Raw genomic sequence first — 21,703 nt, 5'->3', positions numbered from 1 at the left:
TGGGCGGTTAAAAGTACAAATCCGGCCCTGACTGTTAAAGCAGCCTAAAGAAAACCTCTCTAAACATGCCTAGAGTCGCTCTGAAAAACGGCTTCAAAAACCGCTAGCATTTGCGGATCCGCTAGCGGTTTTTGGTGTGCACCAGAAGTTGGGTGGATGAAGCTAAAAATTTGAAATAAAATCTCTTCCCCTTTTGAAGATGTCAGAAGGAAGCTTACTATGCTTTTGTTGGAGTTGGCCTGCATTACTAATTACTTTGTTAATAGCTTCATTAGCAAGGACTATAGTGCAGGTATGACTGTGCTGGTAATTTGTCAGATTGCAAAAGTTTGTAAGTCCCTGTGCCAATGACATTTTCTTGGTATGAATAAAGTATTTTTGAGTAATTAATCTTGACATGGTGGGGAGAGGATAGCAGCTTGTTTATAAACCCTACATCTTTTATACTTAAAAACAAAAGATGAAATTAAAATAAAACCTTTCTTCTGAATGTGACTATAAAATGACAGAAATGTGATTGGCTTTTCACATTGCAGGTAGTGTTATATAATGACAATCTGTGTTCTGAGCCTGGACCTGTGCTGTGTACCCTGAGCTCATGTCACTGTTATGGGTGAGGCTGTCTACCAGTATGTATGTCATGTCCCTGTCCTACTATTGGTGGCTGTTTATAGACCCCCAGGCCTGAAACCAGAGCCCATCTACCCCCTCCATCCATACAGCGCCCGAATACAGCTGCTCAGCTCCGGACAAGAAAAGACGCTTCCGGCCCGCGATGTGGGGGATAAAAACCAAATCCGTATGTCATGTCTGGTTTGGGTTGTCACCTGTCCTAGCATAGAATACTAAACTTTCTGACGTTTAATCGCTGTTTCCTCTTAGCTCAGGCATTCGGCACTATTTTTTCCAGCCAGGCCTGTAAATAATCCTTCAGATGGTGGCTGTGACTAACAAAGGAAGGGTTACCATGGGTGGATAAAATACTGTAAAAGTTCAGAACAGATGGGGTGAATGCAGTGTGGGCAGTCAGACCTCTGAAAAAAGAGTAGCAAGCACACAGCCTTAAAAAAGGAATTATTTTATTTTAGTGCATTTGTGACTTTTGAAATAGTTTGTATCTTAAACAAATATCTGTAATGGCCTTTTATATTCTTCCATGCATCTGATTATTCCTTTTAGAGAATCTGTCAGTCACAGTGGGCCTTGCATGTACTTTCCTGTACTCCCAGGGAATCCCTGCAATCTGAAGCCTTCTCTGACTACTGTATAGAGGCCTAGGTGGGTGACTTTCAGCTCTGCCCACCTATTACTACCATGGTAGTGGGAGTAAAGCAATTTACACATGTACAGATTTTCAAGCAATCTTCTTAAGCTACGTACACACATACGACAACAATCGTTCGTTGTGAACGACGAACAATCTTTTCATTGATGAAAGAACGACTTAAGCAGAAGTAGCTTTTAAAAGTGTGTAACGATCTGATCGTTTGTTAACGAACGATCCGGAATAACGTCATAGTAGAATACAGGAAAATGCGTGTTTTCTGCGATGGATGTGATGCCAACGAACATTTGGCTCACGTCTAGCCATTATATCTTCTGTACAGTGAAGATGTCACATGCCGTTCCTGGAAGTGACATCATAGGAAGTTCCGCCCGCACATAACGAATGGTTCAAAATGTACGTTACACTATAAAACTAACGTTACGTATTTATTACATTACAGTACAAGAACTCATACTTTAGGTATGTAGGTAGAGCATTTAGATAATACAGCGTTGAAAACACATAAAAAAACACTGTCCTGTTTTAGTGTCCATTAAAATGACAATTATGGTATAATCATGGAGCAATTAACAAGTCGCAGGACACATTCATAGAACGAATGTTAAATAACGAAAACCACGTGTTGGGCTTGCGCATTAAAATTAAAACTTCTATGGAGATATAACGAAATGCGCATGTCAAGCCTAGTACGAACGACCGTTTTCTAACGATGTACTCGTTTTGCAAACGATCATCGTTTAAAAAAATCTGCCAAGGCAGATCTTTCGTTTCTAACGATCTAGCTCGTCCATCGTTTGGCTTAATGGTCGTTGGAGGTTTTTTTTTAAACGATCGTCGTTTGAAATTATTTGGGAACGATTGTTTCAAACGACTATAGTCGCATGTGTGTACAAACCTTTAACCACTTAACGACCGCCAAACGGCGATTGGCGTTGGCAGGTCGAAGTGGTGTTTCCATGGAAACGGCCCCATGTCAGTTCACGGAGGGTGTCTCCGTGAACAGCCTTCGAGCCTCCGATCGCGGCGCGCAGGCTAAATGTAAACACGCGGAGAAGAAATCCCAGCTGTTTACATCATACGGCGCTGCTGTGCAGCAGCGCCGTAAAGGAGATCGGCAATCCCCGGCCTCTGATTGGCCTGGGATCGCCGGCATCTGATAGGCTGAAGGCTATCAGAGGCGACGCAGGACGGATCGCCGTCCTGTGCCGCCCACAGCAAGGAAGGAAGGCGAGGGAGAGCGAAAATCGCTGCAGAGGGGGGCTTTGATGAGCCCCCTCCCCCCCGCTCGGCCACACAGAGCAGCGGTGATCAGACTCCCCAGCAGGACATCCCCTAGTGGGGAAAAAAGGGGGAGGGGAAGTCTAGTCGCCCTGCCTCATTCCAGATCTGTGCTGTGGGCTGGAGAGCTCACGCAGCACAGATCTGCGCATAATGGCCTGGTCCTTAAAGTGAACCTAAAGTCAGTAAAAAAAACGAGATTAACTCACCTGGGGCTTCCCTCAGCCCCCTGCAGACGATCGGTGCCCTCGCAGCTCCGCTCCGATGTCCCAGGACCCGCCGGTGAGCACTTCCAGTTTGGCCGTCACCGGCCGACAGGCATTGCCAGGAGGTCGCAATAGCAGCATAGGGGGCGATATACAGGATGGGAACGCGAACAATCACTCGCGTTCCCATGCCTGTCGGCCGGTGACGGCCAAACCGGAAGTGCTCGCCGGCGGGTCCTGAGACATCGGAGCGGAGCTGCGAGGGCACCGATCGTCTGCAGGGGGCTGAGGGAAGCCCCAGGTGAGTTAATCTCGTTTTTTTTTACTGACTTTAGGTTCACTTTAAGTGGTTAAGGTGTCCATACATCACTCGATATTTCGAACCATCGACCATCAGATTCAATAATTTTATCGAATCGCAAGAGAATCAGTGCCACAGCATGGCCACCCGATAAACCTGTCGATCTATTTCCAGACTCTTTTAAATGGATTGATCAGAAATGCTGTTAAATCTCAGTTGCAAGGGCTCAAGCAAGTGCTTGGCAGTAACGGCATTCGATATTGCGACAAAACTGCCAGGCCCCCGGCCGGTGTTCCCCAAGTGTAAAGTGCACCCCCCATGCCCGTATGCATTGTTTTAAATTCTCAAGCGATAGAGAAATTCCTCAATGCTGCAAACTAATTGCTTGTAGTACCAGGGAGTCAAATCGGCCCCCACACGTATCCCCCCAGGGTGTAACTTCAATGCAGTAACAGAAAGACTGGCTATCCACCTGGGTTGGCCAGTTTATTTCAAGTAACCCAGTGCAGAGTACAGCGTTTCAACCAGTGCAGTCTTTATTAAGTGCAGAACCATTGGGCAACAACCCTATTTAAGTGCAATATTTACCATAAAAAACACTTACTGCATTAGTGGGCGGGCACAAAACTTGAGACCGGCTATAATATACAATACAGAGAAATATTCACAGTAAGCAATTCAAATAATATGCCTCATTCATTCCATTTGGAGCAGGAGTCCCAAGGTCACTTATCCACCTGCTTTCTCTGCATACCACAACAAAACTTGAAGAGGCTGGTCAGAAGTCTCACTCCACATGCTGCACACCAAAGATGTACAGGAGATAGGACAGCAAATCAGTGCTGACTCCACAATTAAATTAAACGGACAAAGCACCAATACTGCAACATTAGTTGTGACTTTATGGCCATTCCTGACGCAAAACACTGTGGCTGCCTCACCCAATGGTGAACTGCTATATACATGTAAATTCCTTACCTTATAATACAGACAGTGTCATGGCAGCACTCTTCACATATAAATGACCCCCCCCCCACCCCAATAGGGCTGATAAAAGCACTTAAACACATTACTGAAAAAAATTAAAGTGGACCTGAACTTTTGCACATGACAGAAGAAAAACCTAGAGAAATGCGCCCTGAATGTATTTAGAGAGTTTAGCCTGCTTAATTCCCCCTCATTTGTGTCTAATCATAACTGTAACTTGATCTATCAGCTGGCTGCCTCAGCAGAGCAGAGCAGATAATTTGTAAACACAGGATGTTAACCCTATGTCTGCTACCATGAAAGCAGGAAGTAGACACACTACAGATTTATTGCAGGATTTGTATCAGCTGTATTAAAAAAATGTTTTCTTTAAAGTTATTATTCTGTTGCTTGTCTTTTAGAGCAGAAAGGAAGTTTTGAGTTCAGGTCCACTTTAAAGGAGTCATCAGGGGAAAACGGTAAAATAAGTGGTACTTACCGGGGGCTTCCTCCAGCTCCAAGCTCCCAGGACGTCCCTCGCCGCAGCTCTGTACTGCGCCTGTGCGAGCGGCGTTGTCAATCATCGCCGTGTGGGCCGGTGCGTACTGCACCAAACATCGCATTGCGAATCGCACAGGAATGCAATTTTTGGTGTCCCATAGACTTACATTATATGCAAATTCAAATAAGTGTGCTCCTTGCCTAAGGGCCTGTTTCCAGTGCAGTGCAGGAAACGACACGTTTTTATGCATATATGAGTTTGTATTGCGTTTCCGCACATTCGTTTTTTTGCGTGCGTTTTAATGCGTTTGCGGTTCGCATATTTAAAAAATGCATATGAGTTTTCCATGCGTTTTTCTATTTGATTTTATGCAAATCACAAGGAAGACGACCGGAAACGGAAATACATCAGAAAACGTTTTTTACTTTTTTTTTTTTTTTAAAAGCATGAAAAACGCATACAAAACACATTACATTGCGTCACCATTGACTTTCATTATGTGCGTTTTGTTGCGCATTTGAAATATGCAACAAAACCAGTGTTTTTAAAAACACATATAAAATGCATACAAAACGCATATGCATGTTTTATATGCGTTTTTTGATGCAGTCCACTGACTATCGTTGCATGCATAAAGACTGCGTTTTCCTCAATGCTAGCGTTTCTGTTAAGTTTGTTCCCAGCCTCTGTATCTCGGGAACTCTGGTGGTGAAATCTCTGCCTACCTGAGTTCCCAGCTCTGCACACCTGCTGCACCCATTGCCAGAAGCTCCCTACATTTCCAAGACACTGTCATTTCAAAAATCAAACCAATTTACCATACCCACGTCTGTACTAATTTCCCCCACTGTAACCTATTCTACAACCTATGCAATGCCCAACGGGCATAAATATGCTATAGTTTTCATTAAATGTGTTTTTTTTAGTCTATTACGATCCCCAAAAAATTAGCTTGCTGCAGATTTTCTCATGTAATGATTGTCAGTTACGCTAGATGTCAAAATTTCATAAAAAGTCGCATAAAATAACAGCGGAATTAGCATTGGGGAAAAATACATACAAAATGTAATATCCTTGTGGAACCAGGCCGCTAGGGCCCGTTCACACTAGGGGTGTTTTCCACCTTTTTTCAAGCGCAGGCGATTTTTACAATTGCCCTCAAAACGCTTGTGCAATGATTCCTTACGAGAAAGTTCACAGCTGAGCGGTTTGTTTCCGGTCCGCTCAGCAAAGCGGTGCCTGTGCCATTTTTGGGGCATTTTTGCTATAATGGAAGGTACCGTATAGGAAAAACGCTCACAAAATCGCTTTGTGCAGCGATTGCATTCGCATTTTTAAGAATAAATACATTGTATTTATGATTTTCCGGGTCAAAGAGTTCACTTCCTGACTTGCGTCAAGAGAGTGAATTACAAAACCGCTCTGAAAAAGCGCTTAGAAAAGCACTTTTGCGCAGTGGAGCACCGGGAAGGGAGAAAACAGTGCACAAAAATGCTTGTGTTTGCGGTTTCATTTTTAGGTGTGAATGGAGTCTGAAGGTTTTATGAGTTTGGGAGTGGCAAATGTGTTGTGGGAGGGACTTCCAGAGCAGCCGGTTGTGAAGAGCATCTTGGGCTAGTCAGTAATATGGACTGGATCTGTTGGGCAACTGGACTGCCAGAGGACGGTTTGGCGGTTGGGAGCAGCAGTTGGGGAGCGAAGGGAGTGGTGCAGGAGTCATACAGCCAATTTCAGCACAGGCCAAAGTGATGCCAGACTGTAAGAAGGTAAACCACAGGGGAGAATGTTAAAATGATGACGATGGGATATGCTATGAGCGTAAAGTAGCATTTTAAAAGCAGGATTTGTTTTCAAACTGAAGATGGCAAGATGTGGTTAGCTACTGAGTGTGCAGTGCAAATATTTAACAGAGCAGAATCAAATGTTTCCCTTAAGCAGGTATGGGAATATTATTGATATTTTTTTTAATTTCAGGTTCAGAGGTGTGTTAAGATGTTGGGAAAACAATAATTTTAGTTTCTATCAGGTTTGGCTTTAGAAAGCCAGAGGACATGAATGAAGATACAGCAGGGAGTTATCTTTGTAGACTGCTTATCTACAATTCTTATCCTACAGCATCTCCTCTGTTTAGGTGGCAATTCATTATGCAATGTTTTCCTGATTGTCTAAAAACAAATGATATACCCTTGATCAAAAGTATAACCACCTTGCACCACTGAAATATCAGTTGAAATGCTAGCCCTCTAGTCATATTTATATTGTCTCTCCGCAGAGGGAATGCATCTCGGTGCATGTGGGACAGGCCGGTGTACAGATCGGCAATGCATGCTGGGAACTATTCTGTTTGGAACACAAAATCGAACCTGATGGCACCTTCCGAGACAAGAGTACTCAAGCTGGCCTGGATGACTCCTTAACTACGTTTTTCAGTGAAACTGGCAATGGCAAGCAAGTACCACGAGCGGTGATGGTGGACCTGGAGCCCTCGGTGGTGGGTAAGTGACCACTGACTCCACACCACACTTGATTAATAGGAAAGCAAGGGATGCTGGGAGAACATACACTAGTTCCAGAAACATCCTCACTTGGTGAGGAGGCTGGTAGTGGTACATAACTAACATATTTTAAGTACAGTATTGTAATAAAAAGGAAAAGGGGCCAATTACATTTTTTGCCTTTTGTCCACAGTAACACTGTTTAATTTGTAACTATTAAAGGCTGAGAATTCAGAATGAGGCCTCTTAACACTACTCATGTTTTGGTTTTTTTTTGTGTTTTATTGCTGTGTGGAATCTCATTGAGGCCTAGAACCCACTAGGAGCGCTTTTCTGAGTGCTTTGTGATTTGTAAAACTCTTGCTAAGTAATGCTATGGTGTGATCAGGGCCGGCCTTAGGTTTCACAGCGCCCTGAGCATGACCAGATTTTGGTGCCCCCCCCATTCATATACACACACGCCCATTTTGGTGTATATAGGCACATTCCCCCGCCCCTTTTAGTGTTTATAGGCTGATCCTCCTTTTTAGTGTATATAGTTAGATCCCCTTTTAGGCTGCTTTCCCATATGGACGTTGCGTTCTGTGCGACATTAAGGTGGCACAATGTGCCCCTAACGCAACGCATGGTGGTGTTAAATTTGGACACTAAATTGAGCCGCGTTATGGATCTCTTGGTGCGCCGTTTTCGTTCTATACTGATAGAACGAAAACGGCGCATGCGTAAAAAAAAAAAAACAGACATTACTGAGCATGTGCAAACAGTGTAACGCAGCTAAATCGGAGTATAACGCACAGCATGCTGCACTTTCATTTAACGTGCAGCGTTATACTCGTACGCAACGTGTACACTGTGAACAGCACATTGATTTTTCATTGCTGTGAGTTGGGCTGCGTTACAGGCTGCTGTAACGTGGGACTTTAACGTCCCACTGTGAAAGCAGCCTAAGTGTATATAAGCAGTCCCCCCTCTTAGTGTATATAGGCAGATCCCCCTTTAGTGTATATATAGGCAGATTCCCCCCTTTATTATATATAGACAGATCCCCTTTTAGTGTATATAGGCAGATCCTCCTTTTAGTGTATATAGTCAGATCCCCTTTTAGTGTATATAAACAGATCCCCTCCCCCCTTTTACTGTATATAGGCAGATCCCCCCCCCCTTTAGTGTATATAGACAGATATATATACACTTTAGTATATATAAACAGATCCCGCTTAGTGAAAATAACTAGACAGATAAATAGTGTATAGTATATATCAGCAGATCCCCCTTTAGTGTATATAGGCACTTCCCCAACCAGGAAGCAGTTTGGGGAATCCTACTTTTCAGCTTGTAGCTGGGGACAGAAGATGGTCAGGAGTGACAAGCAGGTGTCTCTGATTAGTGCGCAGTGCAGACATTGCCTGTGAGCGAGGGGTGGCGCTACTGGCATGCACGGCTTACAAAGACTCGGCAAGAGGCAAGCGGCAGGTTCCTGGAGTCTTCGCCCCCATCACCCCCAACGGCACAAGGGAGTGGAGCTACCACTTGCAGCAGCCACAGGCGGACCCGGAGCCCGCAGCCACAGCCAGCAGGTAGAAATGCAGCCAGGGCCAGTTGAATGCACATCACGTGCGCCCCCCTGTAAGCAAGCGCTCCGGTCGCTCGGGTCAAAGGCTGGCCACGGGTGTGATTCCACTTGAGCAAAGTGATTTTATAAAAATCCCCCATAGCATTGCATCAGCAAGAGCTTTTTCAAATCACTAGCGCTTAGAAAAGGCTGCTAGTGGGTTTAAGCCCTAAATCTGATCATGCTCATGCTAATAAATAGGCCTGTTCCTGTGCATTCGTGTTCTTGTGGAAAAAATATGTGCATTTTTATTCCTATCTATTATATGCAGTCTTGTGTGTTTTTTTTTCTGGTGTTTACTACTAGTGTCCTTAGCCCATTTAAAAACGGGCTAGGTCTGTCTTTACTTTGCCGCGTGCGCGCACACAGGCCCCCTCTGACCCTGTCATCCCCCCCGGCTCTCGGCAGTGTCTCTGCAGGGACACTTGCATTTTATTGTATAGGATTAAGTGTCAAAAACATACGAACGAAAATGCATACATGAATGCAATAGAAAGTGAATATAATACCATGTTTCCTTAGTTCTTCAACATCAAAATTACTTACATCTTCATATGTCTCCGCAGATGAGGTCCGTGCAGGGACTTACCGTCACCTCTTCCACCCAGAGCAACTCATCACAGGAAAAGAGGATGCAGCCAATAACTACGCCCGTGGTCATTATACGGTTGGCAAGGAGAGTATCGACCTGGTGTTGGATCGTATTCGGAAGCTGGTGAGTGGGGTGATAAAGAACACTGATGGTGGCCCCACATATTCTATAAGGGGGAACAGATGACCAATCAGTAGCACCATACCTAACTCTAGCTCTCACTGGAACTAGAATGCAAGCAACCGGTTAACTGATCTGTGTGTGTGTTCTAAAGCTACATACTCACCTTGCAACCCAGGAAGATGGATCCCAGTGATGTCCCATGATGATGAGTGCTCCCAGATCCATCTTCCTGGCAGCGGGTATGCGCAACGTCACGCAACGCCACACGATGGGCGAAAATGTGAGTTCAAACGATCATATGGGAGTCATCAGAATCTTCACAATTTTATCCACCAAAGGAAAGTCTTGTTTGCCCAGATGTCAAGAGAAAAACTAGGTATATATCACCAAAGTGTCACAAGTAGAGATAACGTTTTTGATGATTAAATAGGGGCATATCTAAAACAAAACTGCTCTAGTCCATAAGGGAAAACAGGTCTGGGTGCAAAGTGGACAGTCCTCAGATAAAGCCTGACAAGCATTAGCAGATTGCCATCCGACGTGCCCAAAAGATAGATCCCTCTCTGATCAACATCTGATGAGAGCGGGGTCTATTACTGCCACACACTGCATATTGGTTAATAGTTTTAAGCATGAAATCTATTAAACATCAATAGTACCGCTACCCCAGAGCCAGTGACTGGCTCCCCAGGTCTCCAACTCTCCGCTAAGCTACTGTATACTGCTCACACTCACCTCTACAGCTGGTGTACTCCTTCCTGCGAGCCTCCGTCATCACTGGTGCCCATACTGAGTGACCTAGCGTACATGCCACCAGGTCATGAGCCCCGGGAGATGACAGAAGCACACAGGCCGGAAAGGTGATTGTGAGTGCACTCTGCTGCGCTAATACTCGGCAGGGGTAGGGCTGTCACCGCCTCTAAGCCTCGGCAAAAGTAGAAAGAAAACTTTGTCTGATCAAATCAATAATGTGGATTGATTTAACCCACAAATTATGATCTTTGGCAGATACGGTTACAGTGACCAAATCTGCCGGGACACCTATAGGCTACCAACAGTGGTCCTCTGTTCAAGGACACCTGAAGTGAGAGAGATATGGAGGCTGCCACATTTATTACCTTTTAAACAATACACATTGCCTGGCTACTTTTAGCCAAAGACCCTGACCAAGTATGCAGATCACAAGTTTGACTGGTTTTGCAGCATGCTTGTTTCGGGTGTGTGATTCAGTCCAGAAGATCAACAGGACTGCCGGGCAACTGGTATTGTTTAAAAGGAAATAAACATGGAAGCCTCTATATCCCTTTCACTTCAGGTGTCCTCTAAAGCTCAGGCACAGTAGTTTTGTTTATGTACATTTATAAAATTATTTTAAATTGATTATGCCTTAAAAGTTGTGCGTGTGAATGGAAAATACCTACTGTGCCTATTCACAGCTCCTCAGCAAATTTTCTGCTTGCTCCGTCCCCACCCAGTTCAATCTGAAGCAAACCCATCCTGATACAGACTTGAAAGCTGTGATTGATGAATTAAAACAATGCATTGAAATGTATTATAATTAAAAGAATACAGAAAAAAAATAGAAGTGGAAGATGCCTGTTGCACAAGTCCTATGACCCTTGTCTCCTCCTTAGCAATGCCCAGCTGCTGTGGTAGGCTAACACTCGGCATGGAGGCGTGGTTTCAGCTATGAGAGCACTCACCCACTATCCTGCTTGTCCATGTGGCTAAAAGGGGAGTGGTTCACTGTGCCTGGAGTGAGCAGGCAAATAGAGGTTGCTACGGAGGAGATGAGGATCGTTAAATTGGGGCCTACTTTCCTTTTTATATTTTGCAAAAACTATAGCAATTTTTACAAAACGTTTTATGCATTATTTCTTTAAAATAATGTTCTATTAATTGCATATACACACTATACCTGAACTGGAACTTTGACAATGGGCTTCTAGCCCAAACTTTTTTATGTCTGGATAGAGTAGGAAAGATACTCATTATTTTGCATGATTTAATTCTTTTCTTTGTCCCCACGTGGGAGATGTACCTTTACTTGTGCCAGACAGAGAGAAAAGCCTGATACACACCTTCAGTTTTAATTGGCCAATCACTGACCAATTTTACCACCTCCATGTAGTATGATGGTTTACATACACAATCTGTGCATAGTATTCAAAATCTTTTGCCCCTTAAACTACATGGAGGTGGTAACTTGGCCAATTTTGGCCATTTAAAATTGAAGGTATGTACCAAATCTTTTGTCAAAGCTTCTCAATAGTGCAACAGCAAGAAATCAAATAAAAAAAAAAACACACTGCCCATGCTACAAAACACAGTGTGTTTTATTGCTGTCTGTGCCCCCATTACAGACATTTGCCCTCCCATCCTCTTTTTGGGCATTACAGGAAATGGCGGAAATTTCAACAAAAAATGTTGTTACATATCCAGTTATACAGGTTGGATTATCGGCCTAAGATGGTAGTGGCAGCTCAGTCTGGATGTTCTGTGCAGCATTTGTTCAGATGTGCTGTGTTTTCCATTACAGAGTGATGCATGCTCTGGTCTGCAAGGATTCCTCGTCTTTCATAGCTTTGGGGGAGGTACCGGTTCTGGATTCACCTCTCTCCTTATGGAGCGGCTCTCTGTGGACTATGGGAAAAAATCCAAGCTGGAATTTGCCATCTACCCAGCTCCACAGATCTCCACTGCTGTTGTGGAGCCATACAACTCCATCTTAACTACGCACACTACCCTAGAGCATTCTGACTGCGCTTTCATGGTAGACAATGAAGCCATCTACGATATTTGCCGACGCAACTTGGACATCGAGCGTCCAACCTACATTGACCTGAACCGCCTCATCAGCCAGATTGTCTCCTCAATCACAGCTTCCCTGCGCTTTGATGGTGCTTTGAACGTGGACTTGACTGAATTTCAGACCAACCTGGTACCGTACCCACGCATCCACTTTCCTCTGGTCACCTACGCACCCATCATCTCTGTTGAGAAGGCCTACCATGAACAGCTCACTGTAGCAGATATCACCAACTCCTGTTTTGATCCATCCAACCAGATGGTGAAGTGTGACCCACGTCATGGCAAGTACATGGCTTGCTGTATGTTGTATCGAGGAGATGTTGTGCCCAAAGACGTCAATGTGGCTATTGCCAACATCAAAACCAAGAAGAACATTCAGTTCGTGGACTGGTGCCCTACAGGATTCAAGGTGAGTGAAAACAACAAGTTGGTTGTTCTTGAACAGTGTATGAAAAATCTAAAATGAACCGCCTTCCTAAGATGCCCATATCCCTCTCTCTTCAGTTGTCCTTTTAACCACATAACGACCGCCTTCAGCCGATGGGCGGCGGCAAAGGCTGGGCCTAAACGACCGCAATACGCCCATCGACGGCGGGTCGTTATTTGCTGGCTGGCCGGGGATCGCGCGCTGGTATGCACACGCATCCGCCGGCAGTAGGCTCCGCCCACCCGCGACGTCAACCCGCCGGCCGTTCGTAAGCGCCGGCGGGTTGCCGCATAGGAAGCATTTAATACGCTTTGTAATGTATACAAAGCGTATTATACAGGCTGCCTCCTGCCCTGGTGGTCCCAGTGATTGAGTGACCACCAGGGCAGGTTGCAGCCCCCTTAGTACACACCCAAACACACGGATCCTGCCCCCCTGCCCTCTGATCGCCCACAGCACCCCTCAGACCCCCCCCTGCCTACCCCCCAGACCCATGTTTGCACCCAATTACCCTCCTAATCACCCATCAATCACTCCCTGTCACTATCAGCGCTATTTTTTACATTAGGTCCTAAACTGCCCCCTGGGGGCTCCTGATCACCCCCCACACTCTCAGATCCTCCCCAGACCCCTGCCCTGGTGTACTGTATATATCTATCCTCCCCCTTAATCACCTGTCAACCACCCATCAATCACCCCCTGTCACTGCCACCCATCAGATCAGACCCTAACCTGCCCCTTGTGGGCATCTGATCACCCACCCACACCATCAGATCACCCGCAGACCCACCCTCAGATCACCTCCAAAGTGCATTGTTTACATCTGTTCTTCCCTCTAATCACCCACTGAACACCAATCAATCACCCCCTGTCACTGCTACCCATCAGATCAGACCCCCTGTGGGCACCCAAACACCCGCCCACACCCTCAGATCACCCCGCCTGAACACCTCTCCAGTGCATTATTTACATCTGTTCTCCCCTCAAATCACCCCCTGAGACACCCATCAATCACCTCCTGTCACCTCCTAGCACTCCTATCCATCAGATCAGGCCCTAATCTGCCCCCTGCGGGCTTCTGATCACCCGGCCAAACCCTCACGCGCCCCACCGCAGTGACAGAATTTTTATCTGATCACTGCTGGTCTCTACGACTTAATTGTGGCTGAGACCAACCGTTATGCCATACAATACGCAACCGCCAATCCAAGAAGCTACCATACCCAGCCTTTTCGGTAGAAACCACTCCGTTTCTGAACGTAACATTTTTTGGGGCCTTCTCCTTAACATAGGTCTAGTCAAAAATAATGTATTGTGGCCTTATTGGTCTACGCACCCAATACATCACATGCCCATGTTCTCTGCTGCCATGTCCAGGTCATGCTGGGTGGGAGAAATATCTCTGTAAATGGACAATTGTGTGTAAAAAAAAAAAATCTCATTTACAGAGATATTTCTCCCACCCAGCATGAGTATGTGTAAAAATACACCCCAAAACACATTATACTACTTCTCCTGAGTACGGAAATACCACATATGTGACCCCTTTTTGCAGCCTAGGTGCGGTAAGGGGCCCAACATCCTATGAGCACCTTTAGGCTTTACAGGGGTGCTTACAATTTAGCACCCCCAAAATGCCAGGACAGTAAACACACCCCACAAATGACCCCATTTTGGAAAGTAGACACCCCAAAGTATTCAGAGAGGGGCATGGTGAGTCTGTGGCAGATTTCATTTTTTTTTTTTTGTCACAAGTTATCAGAAATGGAAACTTTTTTTTTTTTTTTTTGTCTCAAAGTGTCATTTTCCGCTAACTTGTGACAAAAAATAAAATCTTCTATGAACTCACCATGCCTCTTAGTGAATACTTTGGGATGTCTTCTTTCCAAAATGGGGTCATTTGGGGGGTATTTATACTATCCTGGAATTCTAGCACCTCATGAAACATGACAGGTGTTCAGAAAAGTCAGAGATGCTTCAAAATGGGAAAATTCACTTTTGGCACCATAGTTTGTAAACTCTATAACTTTTACCCAAACCAATAAATATACACTGAATGTTTTTTTTTTTTAAATCAAAGACATGTAGCACAATACATTTGGACAAAAAGTGTATACATACATTTTACTTTATTTGAAAAATGTCAGCACAGAAAGTTTAAAAAAATCATTTTTTTGACAAAATTCATTTAGGTTGTCGGTTGTATGACCGAGCAATAAACCGTTAAAGCTGCAGTGGTCTTAATGGAAAAAAGGTGTCTGGTCCTTAAAGAGAACCCGAGGTGTGTTTAAAGAATGTTATCTGCATACAGAGGCTGGATCTGCCTATACAGCCCAGCCTCTGTTGCCCAGCCTCTGTTGCTATCCCAAACCCCACTAAGGTCCCCCTGCACTCTGCAATCCCTCATAAATCACAGCCGTGCTGTGAGGCTGTATTTACATCTGTAGTGTCAGTCTCAGCTGCTCCCCCGCCTCCTGCATAGCTCCGGTCCCTGCCCCCGTCCCTTCCCTCCAATCAGCAGGGAGGGAAGGGATGCAGGCGGGGACTGGAGTTCTGCAAGAGGCGGGGAGAGCAGCAGACTGACACTATAGAGATAAACACAGCCAGCTCTGACAAGCTGTTTGTCAGCAGCGTGGCTGTGATTTATGAGGGATTGCAGAGTGCAGGGGGACCTTAGGGGGGTTTAGGATAGCAACAGAGGCTGGGCTGTATAGGCAGATCCAGCCTCTGTATGCAGATAATATTCTTCAAACCCACCTCGGGTTCTCTTTAAAGTGGATCCGAGGTGAACTTTTACACATTGCATAATTGTGTTCCTTTCCTATTGTTTATAGGGCATTCCTCAAGCCAAATACTTTTTTGTTTTTGTTTTAATTAATACTCTAATTCCCTATAAACTAAAGAAGCCATGCCCACAGGTTTTCAGAGAGCCAAGGCACTTTCAGACAGTAGCAAGGGCTCATGGGAGCTCAGTCTGGGCAGGAGGAGGGGGAGGTGTTACTAGCCATTGATTTCAGAGGAGAGGGGATTAGGCTGATGGCTCAAGATACAGATAAGCCTGCCTCTGTGTAATGTTTACAAACAACATGGCTGCTGTCATTGTATCACAGGAATAAATAATCATGTTCTATTAAAACTGTTTGCAGCTAGATTTGCTGTGTAAACTATCTAAACTTTAGATAAGATATATAGACAAGTTACTTGTTATAGTTAGTTTTTCATCTCGGATCCGCTTTAAGGGGTAGAAAGACTGTGGTCCTCAAGTGGTTAAAGAAGAACTCAGTGAAGTGTCATTGTATTGTTCATTTAGTCAGAATAACATTTGTAACTTGCACTTTTTTCTTTTTCACAAGTCATTACAGTTTTAACAACGCTCACCCGGCAGTTGGACAATTCTGGTAATTGGAGAAAGGCTATTTACATTACATCAAAGGCAGAATAATGTACTAGTTAAGCCTTGTACAAACAGTGGATTACCACTAACTAGTGGTGAGCTACGCTACCCATACCTCAGACATTTGTAATCGATATAACTATTACAACTTTCTGGCTGTGGCAGAGTGGGGTTAAGTTACCCATGCGGCCACCTATAGCCGATGTGCTGCACATCGTGTTCACTTGAGTTTCACGTAACTCCCATGCTCCCTCTTACAAACCTGGAAGTAGGGAAAGAAATGGGAGTGATGTGGAACGTGAGTGAATGCGTCATAGAGCGTGTCGGTTATAGGCAGCAACATGGTTAAGTGAAACCCAACCGCACATACGATTACGAATGGCGGAGCTTTGCGTAGCCCACAACTATTCCAAACTAAGCCGTGCAGAATAAAAGGAGGGCCAACCTGTGGCAAGTAGAAAAATAGAAAACTGCACAATGCAACGCCTTTAGTATAACTGTGTCATAGCTATGACTACATACCGGTGTGAATCGAAACATGTCAGTTACTCCATGCTGCCATTGTTCATTTTTAGGCATTGTGCGGATAGTTTGCCATTTTTCTTAGTTACATTACTGTTACAAGAAATAATACGTTCATTTTAAAGACAACAGAAGATGCTCACTGGCTGCTTATCATTAGCACAGTGGGAGAGGTAAATAAATGATAGTTTGGTGAAAAGTTGAGGAAGACCATATTCAAAGATTTATTACTAGAATGGATGTAACTGGTACGGTACTTTTATTTAACACCTTCAGTAATTCTCCTTTAAGTAATGATACCTTAACACTATTAAAAGGTAATATGCAGAAATATCATATCTCTAGACTGGATATGTTTAGAAAAAAAGGGAAACTTTTAAAAATGATGTTACTGGTTCTGAGAGTTAGTTTCATGGCAATCCCAATGTATCGCCAATGTGTATTGTACCTATAAATCACTCTGATCATCTACCTTCTTTCCACCAGGTGGGCATCAATTACCAGCCCCCCACAGCAGTGCCCGCAGGAAGTTTAGCCAAAGTGCAGCGTGCTGTCTGCATGCTCAGCAACACCACTGCCATCGCCGAGGCCTGGGCACGCCTAGACCACAAGTTTGACCTCATGTATGCCAAGCGGGCCTTTGTCCACTGGTATGTGGGAGAGGGCATGGAGGAGGGTGAATTTTCTGAGGCCCGTGAAGACCTTGCTGCTTTAGAAAAGGATTATGAAGAGGTTGGAATGGATTCAGTTGTAGAAGATGATGAGGGAGAAGTCTACTAACCAAAAGCAGATATCAGAACTTACATAATAAACTGTGAATGCAAATCATCATAAATTCAATATGGCACTTGTGCTGTCCATATATTCCTTCCACTCAATGTGTTCCAGGGAATGTTTTTTTAATGGTTAACCTGAGGCCCCTTTCATACTTGGACACTTTAATTGCATTGTGCTACCCTTTTTGTTACCACAGGGTAACACTAAAACAATGAAAGTCAGAGGGAAAAGTCAGATCAGATGTGATGCACCGGAAGCATCTGATCTGACACAAAAGCATCAGCGCGATACCATTCAACATCTGTGGCAATGTGTGGTGACCGTAAGTCATGTGAAGTTTTCTGCATTCGTGATACGGTGCGCGTGTGCAAAATCGTATTTTATCAATACACTTCCTTGCAATTAATTGTATTTTGGTCACAGTAAGTGAGCGCTAGCGCTAGAGAGCCTCACTTAGACTTTGGTTTGATGCCAGAAGTGAGATTACCACACATTGCTGCGGGTATCTCCAAAGCCTATTTTAAGCGTTGCGGGGCGATGCAATCATCCGATCGCACCACATCCAAAACACAGGTTTCTGGTGTGAAACCAGGCTCAAGGTTTAAGAGTTAGGCCCCATTCACACTAGAGCGTTTTGCCGCGATTTTGGCAAAACGCTCAAACGCTAGCGCTTTTTAAAGCGCTAGGGTAATAAGTCTATGGGCCTGTTCTCATTCGGGCGATTTTTTCAAATCGCCCAAAAACGGTCCAAAAACGCAAACGCGTAGCCTGCACTATTTTCAGGCGATTTCCAGGCGATCGCGTTTCAGTACTATAGAAGCGCTAAACGCAATCGCCACAAAATCACTGCACCGTTCAGTGATTTTTCCGTGTGAAATCGCGGAAAAATCACTCCAGCAAAACTGTCGGCGTTTTGAAAACGCATGTGTGAACAGGGCCTAAAACATTTTCTCTGCCACAACTCTATACACAGAAATGGTTTTACCCAACATCATTGCAGGTTCTCCTGGTATCCTGTTCTGTAGATACTGAGGTTAGCAATGCCAGATGCCAATTGAAGTCTTGTAAACACATTGTTGTGATTGAGAGGTTCTATGTTAAATGCAATCTATGGTGACTTTTTCCACATGTTTTATCAATTTATCAGTTGTAGAAATAACAAATTGATGATTATGATAATGCTTTCAACATTTTTGTTTTTAAATCAAGAGTAAATAAAAAAAAAGTAACAGACATGCTGACCACAGTATGTTTCCACTGTTCCATTTCCCCGTAGCTGATCCCTGTTGTCTGTTTATTTATTTTTGTCTGTATGGGAATTGCAATCCTGATGGTGATGTCTGCACTAAGCAAAGAACAAGGAGATTGCACAGATTATGTAGCCTGTCCGCAGATTCAGTTAACTGGCAGAAAGAATCAGTTATGTTTTATCACTCTTGCTTCTACAAGGAAAGCTTAGATTTTCTTGACAGATTTTTTTTTTTGTTAACAGGAAGTGATCATAAAAATTAATTACACTTAACTGGGCTTCTGTGCATTCTGTGCATTCTGTTTCTTGTCTTATTTGACATTTTTTAAAGGTGCCTACACACGCACTACTGTAATGAACGGCGGGTCCGTCAGACTCTCCCGCTGGGCTGGTGTTCTGCCGACAATAGAGTGTGTGTACAGTCTGCCGGTAAGACTGATAAGGCTGTTTCTGAACGATCCGCTCAGCCTTATCAGTCTGCCGACAAACTGTACACACCCTCTACTGTCGGCAGAACGCCCGCCCAGCGGTAGGGTCTGACGGACCCGTTGTTCATTACAGTAGTGCGTGTGTACGCTTCTTATAAACAAAGCTCACCTATCAATAAACCCCTCTCTGAAGATATCTCTGCGGACTCCCTACTGCCCAACTCACGCGATCTAAAAAGTTAACCACTCCATCCTAACAGAAACACTAACTTGTAGACCTGAAGGTGGTTTGTAGAGAGCCATCCTTGCAAATACCATACCATACACACTAAGGGCATAGAGGAAGTGCACTTTAGGCTGCTTTCACACTAGATCGATTGTTGTGTGCATCCACAAAAATAAGATCGCACTGCATCGGCACTGAAAACTCACATTACGCGTTTTCAGTGCGACACAACACGTACAGAGCAGTCCAAAGACTTATGCTTGCACCACACCCTGAACCGGGCGTGTCACCGATAATGCACTGTAGGCGATGCATTTTTTCCTTCAAGATTTGTTGCACCACATAGCTACTGGTGTGAATCATGACAGTCACCGCTCTGAACTCTCGGAGGAGAGCACAGGGCTGCACTTGCAGCGTTGTGACCCCAGAGGTCACTGAACCGAAAGTGCGATAATACAGCACATAGGAGTAGCGGGGAGAGGTAGTAATGGATGCTACCTGTACCGGCAATATTCAGATTATACCTCACACTTGGCAAGTTCTGTGAAAAAAAATATTTTGAATGTCTAGGCTGAGACCAATAAAATGGTGCTAGTGGCGAACCAAGTGAAAACAGGCCTATTTATTTAAAAAAAAAAAAAAAGTTACAATCTGAAAAAAAATCCCATTTTTTGTTTGTCCACTTTTCAAATCCCGGTCACTGCATTTGTAATGTTACATTTACATAAGTGAGAGTAGGTTTTATTATCTGATGACAATCAGAAATAACAATCAGAAGCCCCATTCCCCTGCCCCTTTAATACTTGTCTCCAGCCTTGTGCACGTCTACAATCTTGCCCCTGGCATCCTGGGCCGATTTACCTGGCCGATTGATTATTTCCAGCATGTCTGATCTGAGATTCAAAAGATTTTTTGAGTGATTTTATGACCGATTTCCGTTCATTTCTATGGAAATCAGACAGAAAATCGCTCAAAAAAATAGTTCGATTCTTAAATCTTAGAAATAATCGATCAGCCAGGTAAATCGGCCGAAAAATTGTATGATGTGGATCCAGCATGACAGAAAATCTCCCTAGCATTAGGGCCAGATCAGATGCCCATTTGAACCTGCCACCCGGCGTTTTGCTCAAATGCTTTTCTGCAAGCATGCAGAAAAGCAGTTAGTTCCTTTTGTGGAGAAGTTCAGCCGGCACCATCAAGGTAGTATCAATGCTCTTTTATTAGTGAAGAAACATACAGCATATAACCGCAGCGACGTTTCAAGGCTTCTCGCCTCTTTTTCAAGCTAATGCTGGATGTCAATGACCGTATACACAAACACATGCCAATTTATATACACACATGGATATGCAGCAGCCAATAAATTCAAACTTTCATTATTGCCCAATCATAATGGTCTATTCACTATTGGACCTGATGGAGAACTATAGTGCTGCCGCACAATTGGTCCACTGGTGTGTGGTCCCTCCCATCCCAAAACACCCGCCTTGGCGATCAGTGGTGACCTATGGTGTCCGTCATCCACTGCCTGTCTCCCCGCAGCCCGTCCACTAGTGTTTAGTCCTAAGAGAGCACTCCAATTCTGTCCAGGGAGTTCCACTCCCTCCCCCCAAGTCTGTATGGTGAAACAACTCACAAAAAGCCAAAGAACACTACTATAGTGTAAAACACTTCAGGCAAATCTCCACCCCGGCGTGCGATAAACAAGGTGCCGTCACCAGGATAACATACTGTGAAGGAGACATGGCAGGATAGGTTATAGTTTAGAGAGGAGACCTGGGATGAAAGGATAGCTTAGAGGTGGATGGGGAAGGGAGAGGAGAGCTGACAAGGAAATGGTAGGTGGATAGATGAGGGTAAAAAAAGAGAATCCGCACGGTAATATTTGCTTTGGATCTGGCTGTAGGTGTTATATTTACCTGAAAGGCGTGCTAAAGTCGTTGCTCTGTTAAATTTCCCTGGTTGCTCATGACTGTCAAACAACAATTTCCGTTCAATGAAAGCTGTATTTAATAGCTCACACCCAGAGTTGGTGTATTAGGTGATTTCCAGTTGTGTAAGATTTGCCTTTTGGCTTTCCGATGTAAAAAGAGATAGCGTGAAATAATGTTCTAAACTTTTTTGTGTTCTTGAAGCTCTCAATATCCCCAAGCAGGCAAACCACCACTGAGCATAGGACTGCTAAGTCAAGAGTTGTTCTGAACATCTATTGCAAGACAAAAGTAAATAAAAATTGTGAATACTGGATATGGTGTCTGTCATTGCCACAGTCACAGAGGACACCTTGTTCTGTAAAATAGCTGCCTTTGTCTGAATTCAAGGTTCCATTGTCTTAGCTGGTATGACATAAGCAATTAGCCCGTCAGCGCAGACGCAGTCCGCCCGCACACGCTTTCCTAATGCGCTCCCATCACCAGAAGTGTTCTGTGCCTGCCCGCCGACAGGAGTGCATTTGCAGTCCCGTCCCCCCCCCCCCCCCCCCGACTTTCCGAATTAGCAGGACTAA

At 44.4% G+C, this 21,703-nt stretch overlaps 1 protein-coding gene across 3 annotated transcripts; it reads left to right on the top strand.

The window, feature by feature from the left end:
* The first annotated feature begins 721 nt into the window (after positions 1-721).
* On the top strand, positions 722-17,357 carry TUBA8 (tubulin alpha 8). Of its 3 annotated transcripts, none has more exons than XM_068277299.1 (5): positions 722-799; positions 6,814-7,036; positions 9,215-9,363; positions 11,903-12,583; positions 17,004-17,357. In XM_068277299.1, exons 1-5 carry the CDS (start codon positions 776-778, stop codon positions 17,295-17,297), a joined length of 1,371 nt encoding a protein of 456 aa, XP_068133400.1. In that variant the 5' UTR covers positions 722-775; the 3' UTR covers positions 17,298-17,357. The 3 variants fall into 3 exon arrangements, with proteins under 3 accessions (XP_068133400.1, XP_068133401.1, XP_068133398.1); XM_068277300.1 differs by lacking the exon at positions 722-799 and adding an exon at positions 6,199-6,307; XM_068277297.1 differs by lacking the exon at positions 722-799 and adding an exon at positions 6,386-6,479.
* The last annotated feature ends 4,346 nt before the right edge of the window (positions 17,358-21,703 follow it).

Source organism: Hyperolius riggenbachi, chromosome 3, assembly GCF_040937935.1.
Source record: "Hyperolius riggenbachi isolate aHypRig1 chromosome 3, aHypRig1.pri, whole genome shotgun sequence".
In the NCBI taxonomy this organism is placed as follows: Eukaryota; Metazoa; Chordata; class Amphibia; order Anura; family Hyperoliidae; genus Hyperolius; species Hyperolius riggenbachi.
This window is presented reverse-complemented; position numbering and strand designations above follow the sequence as displayed.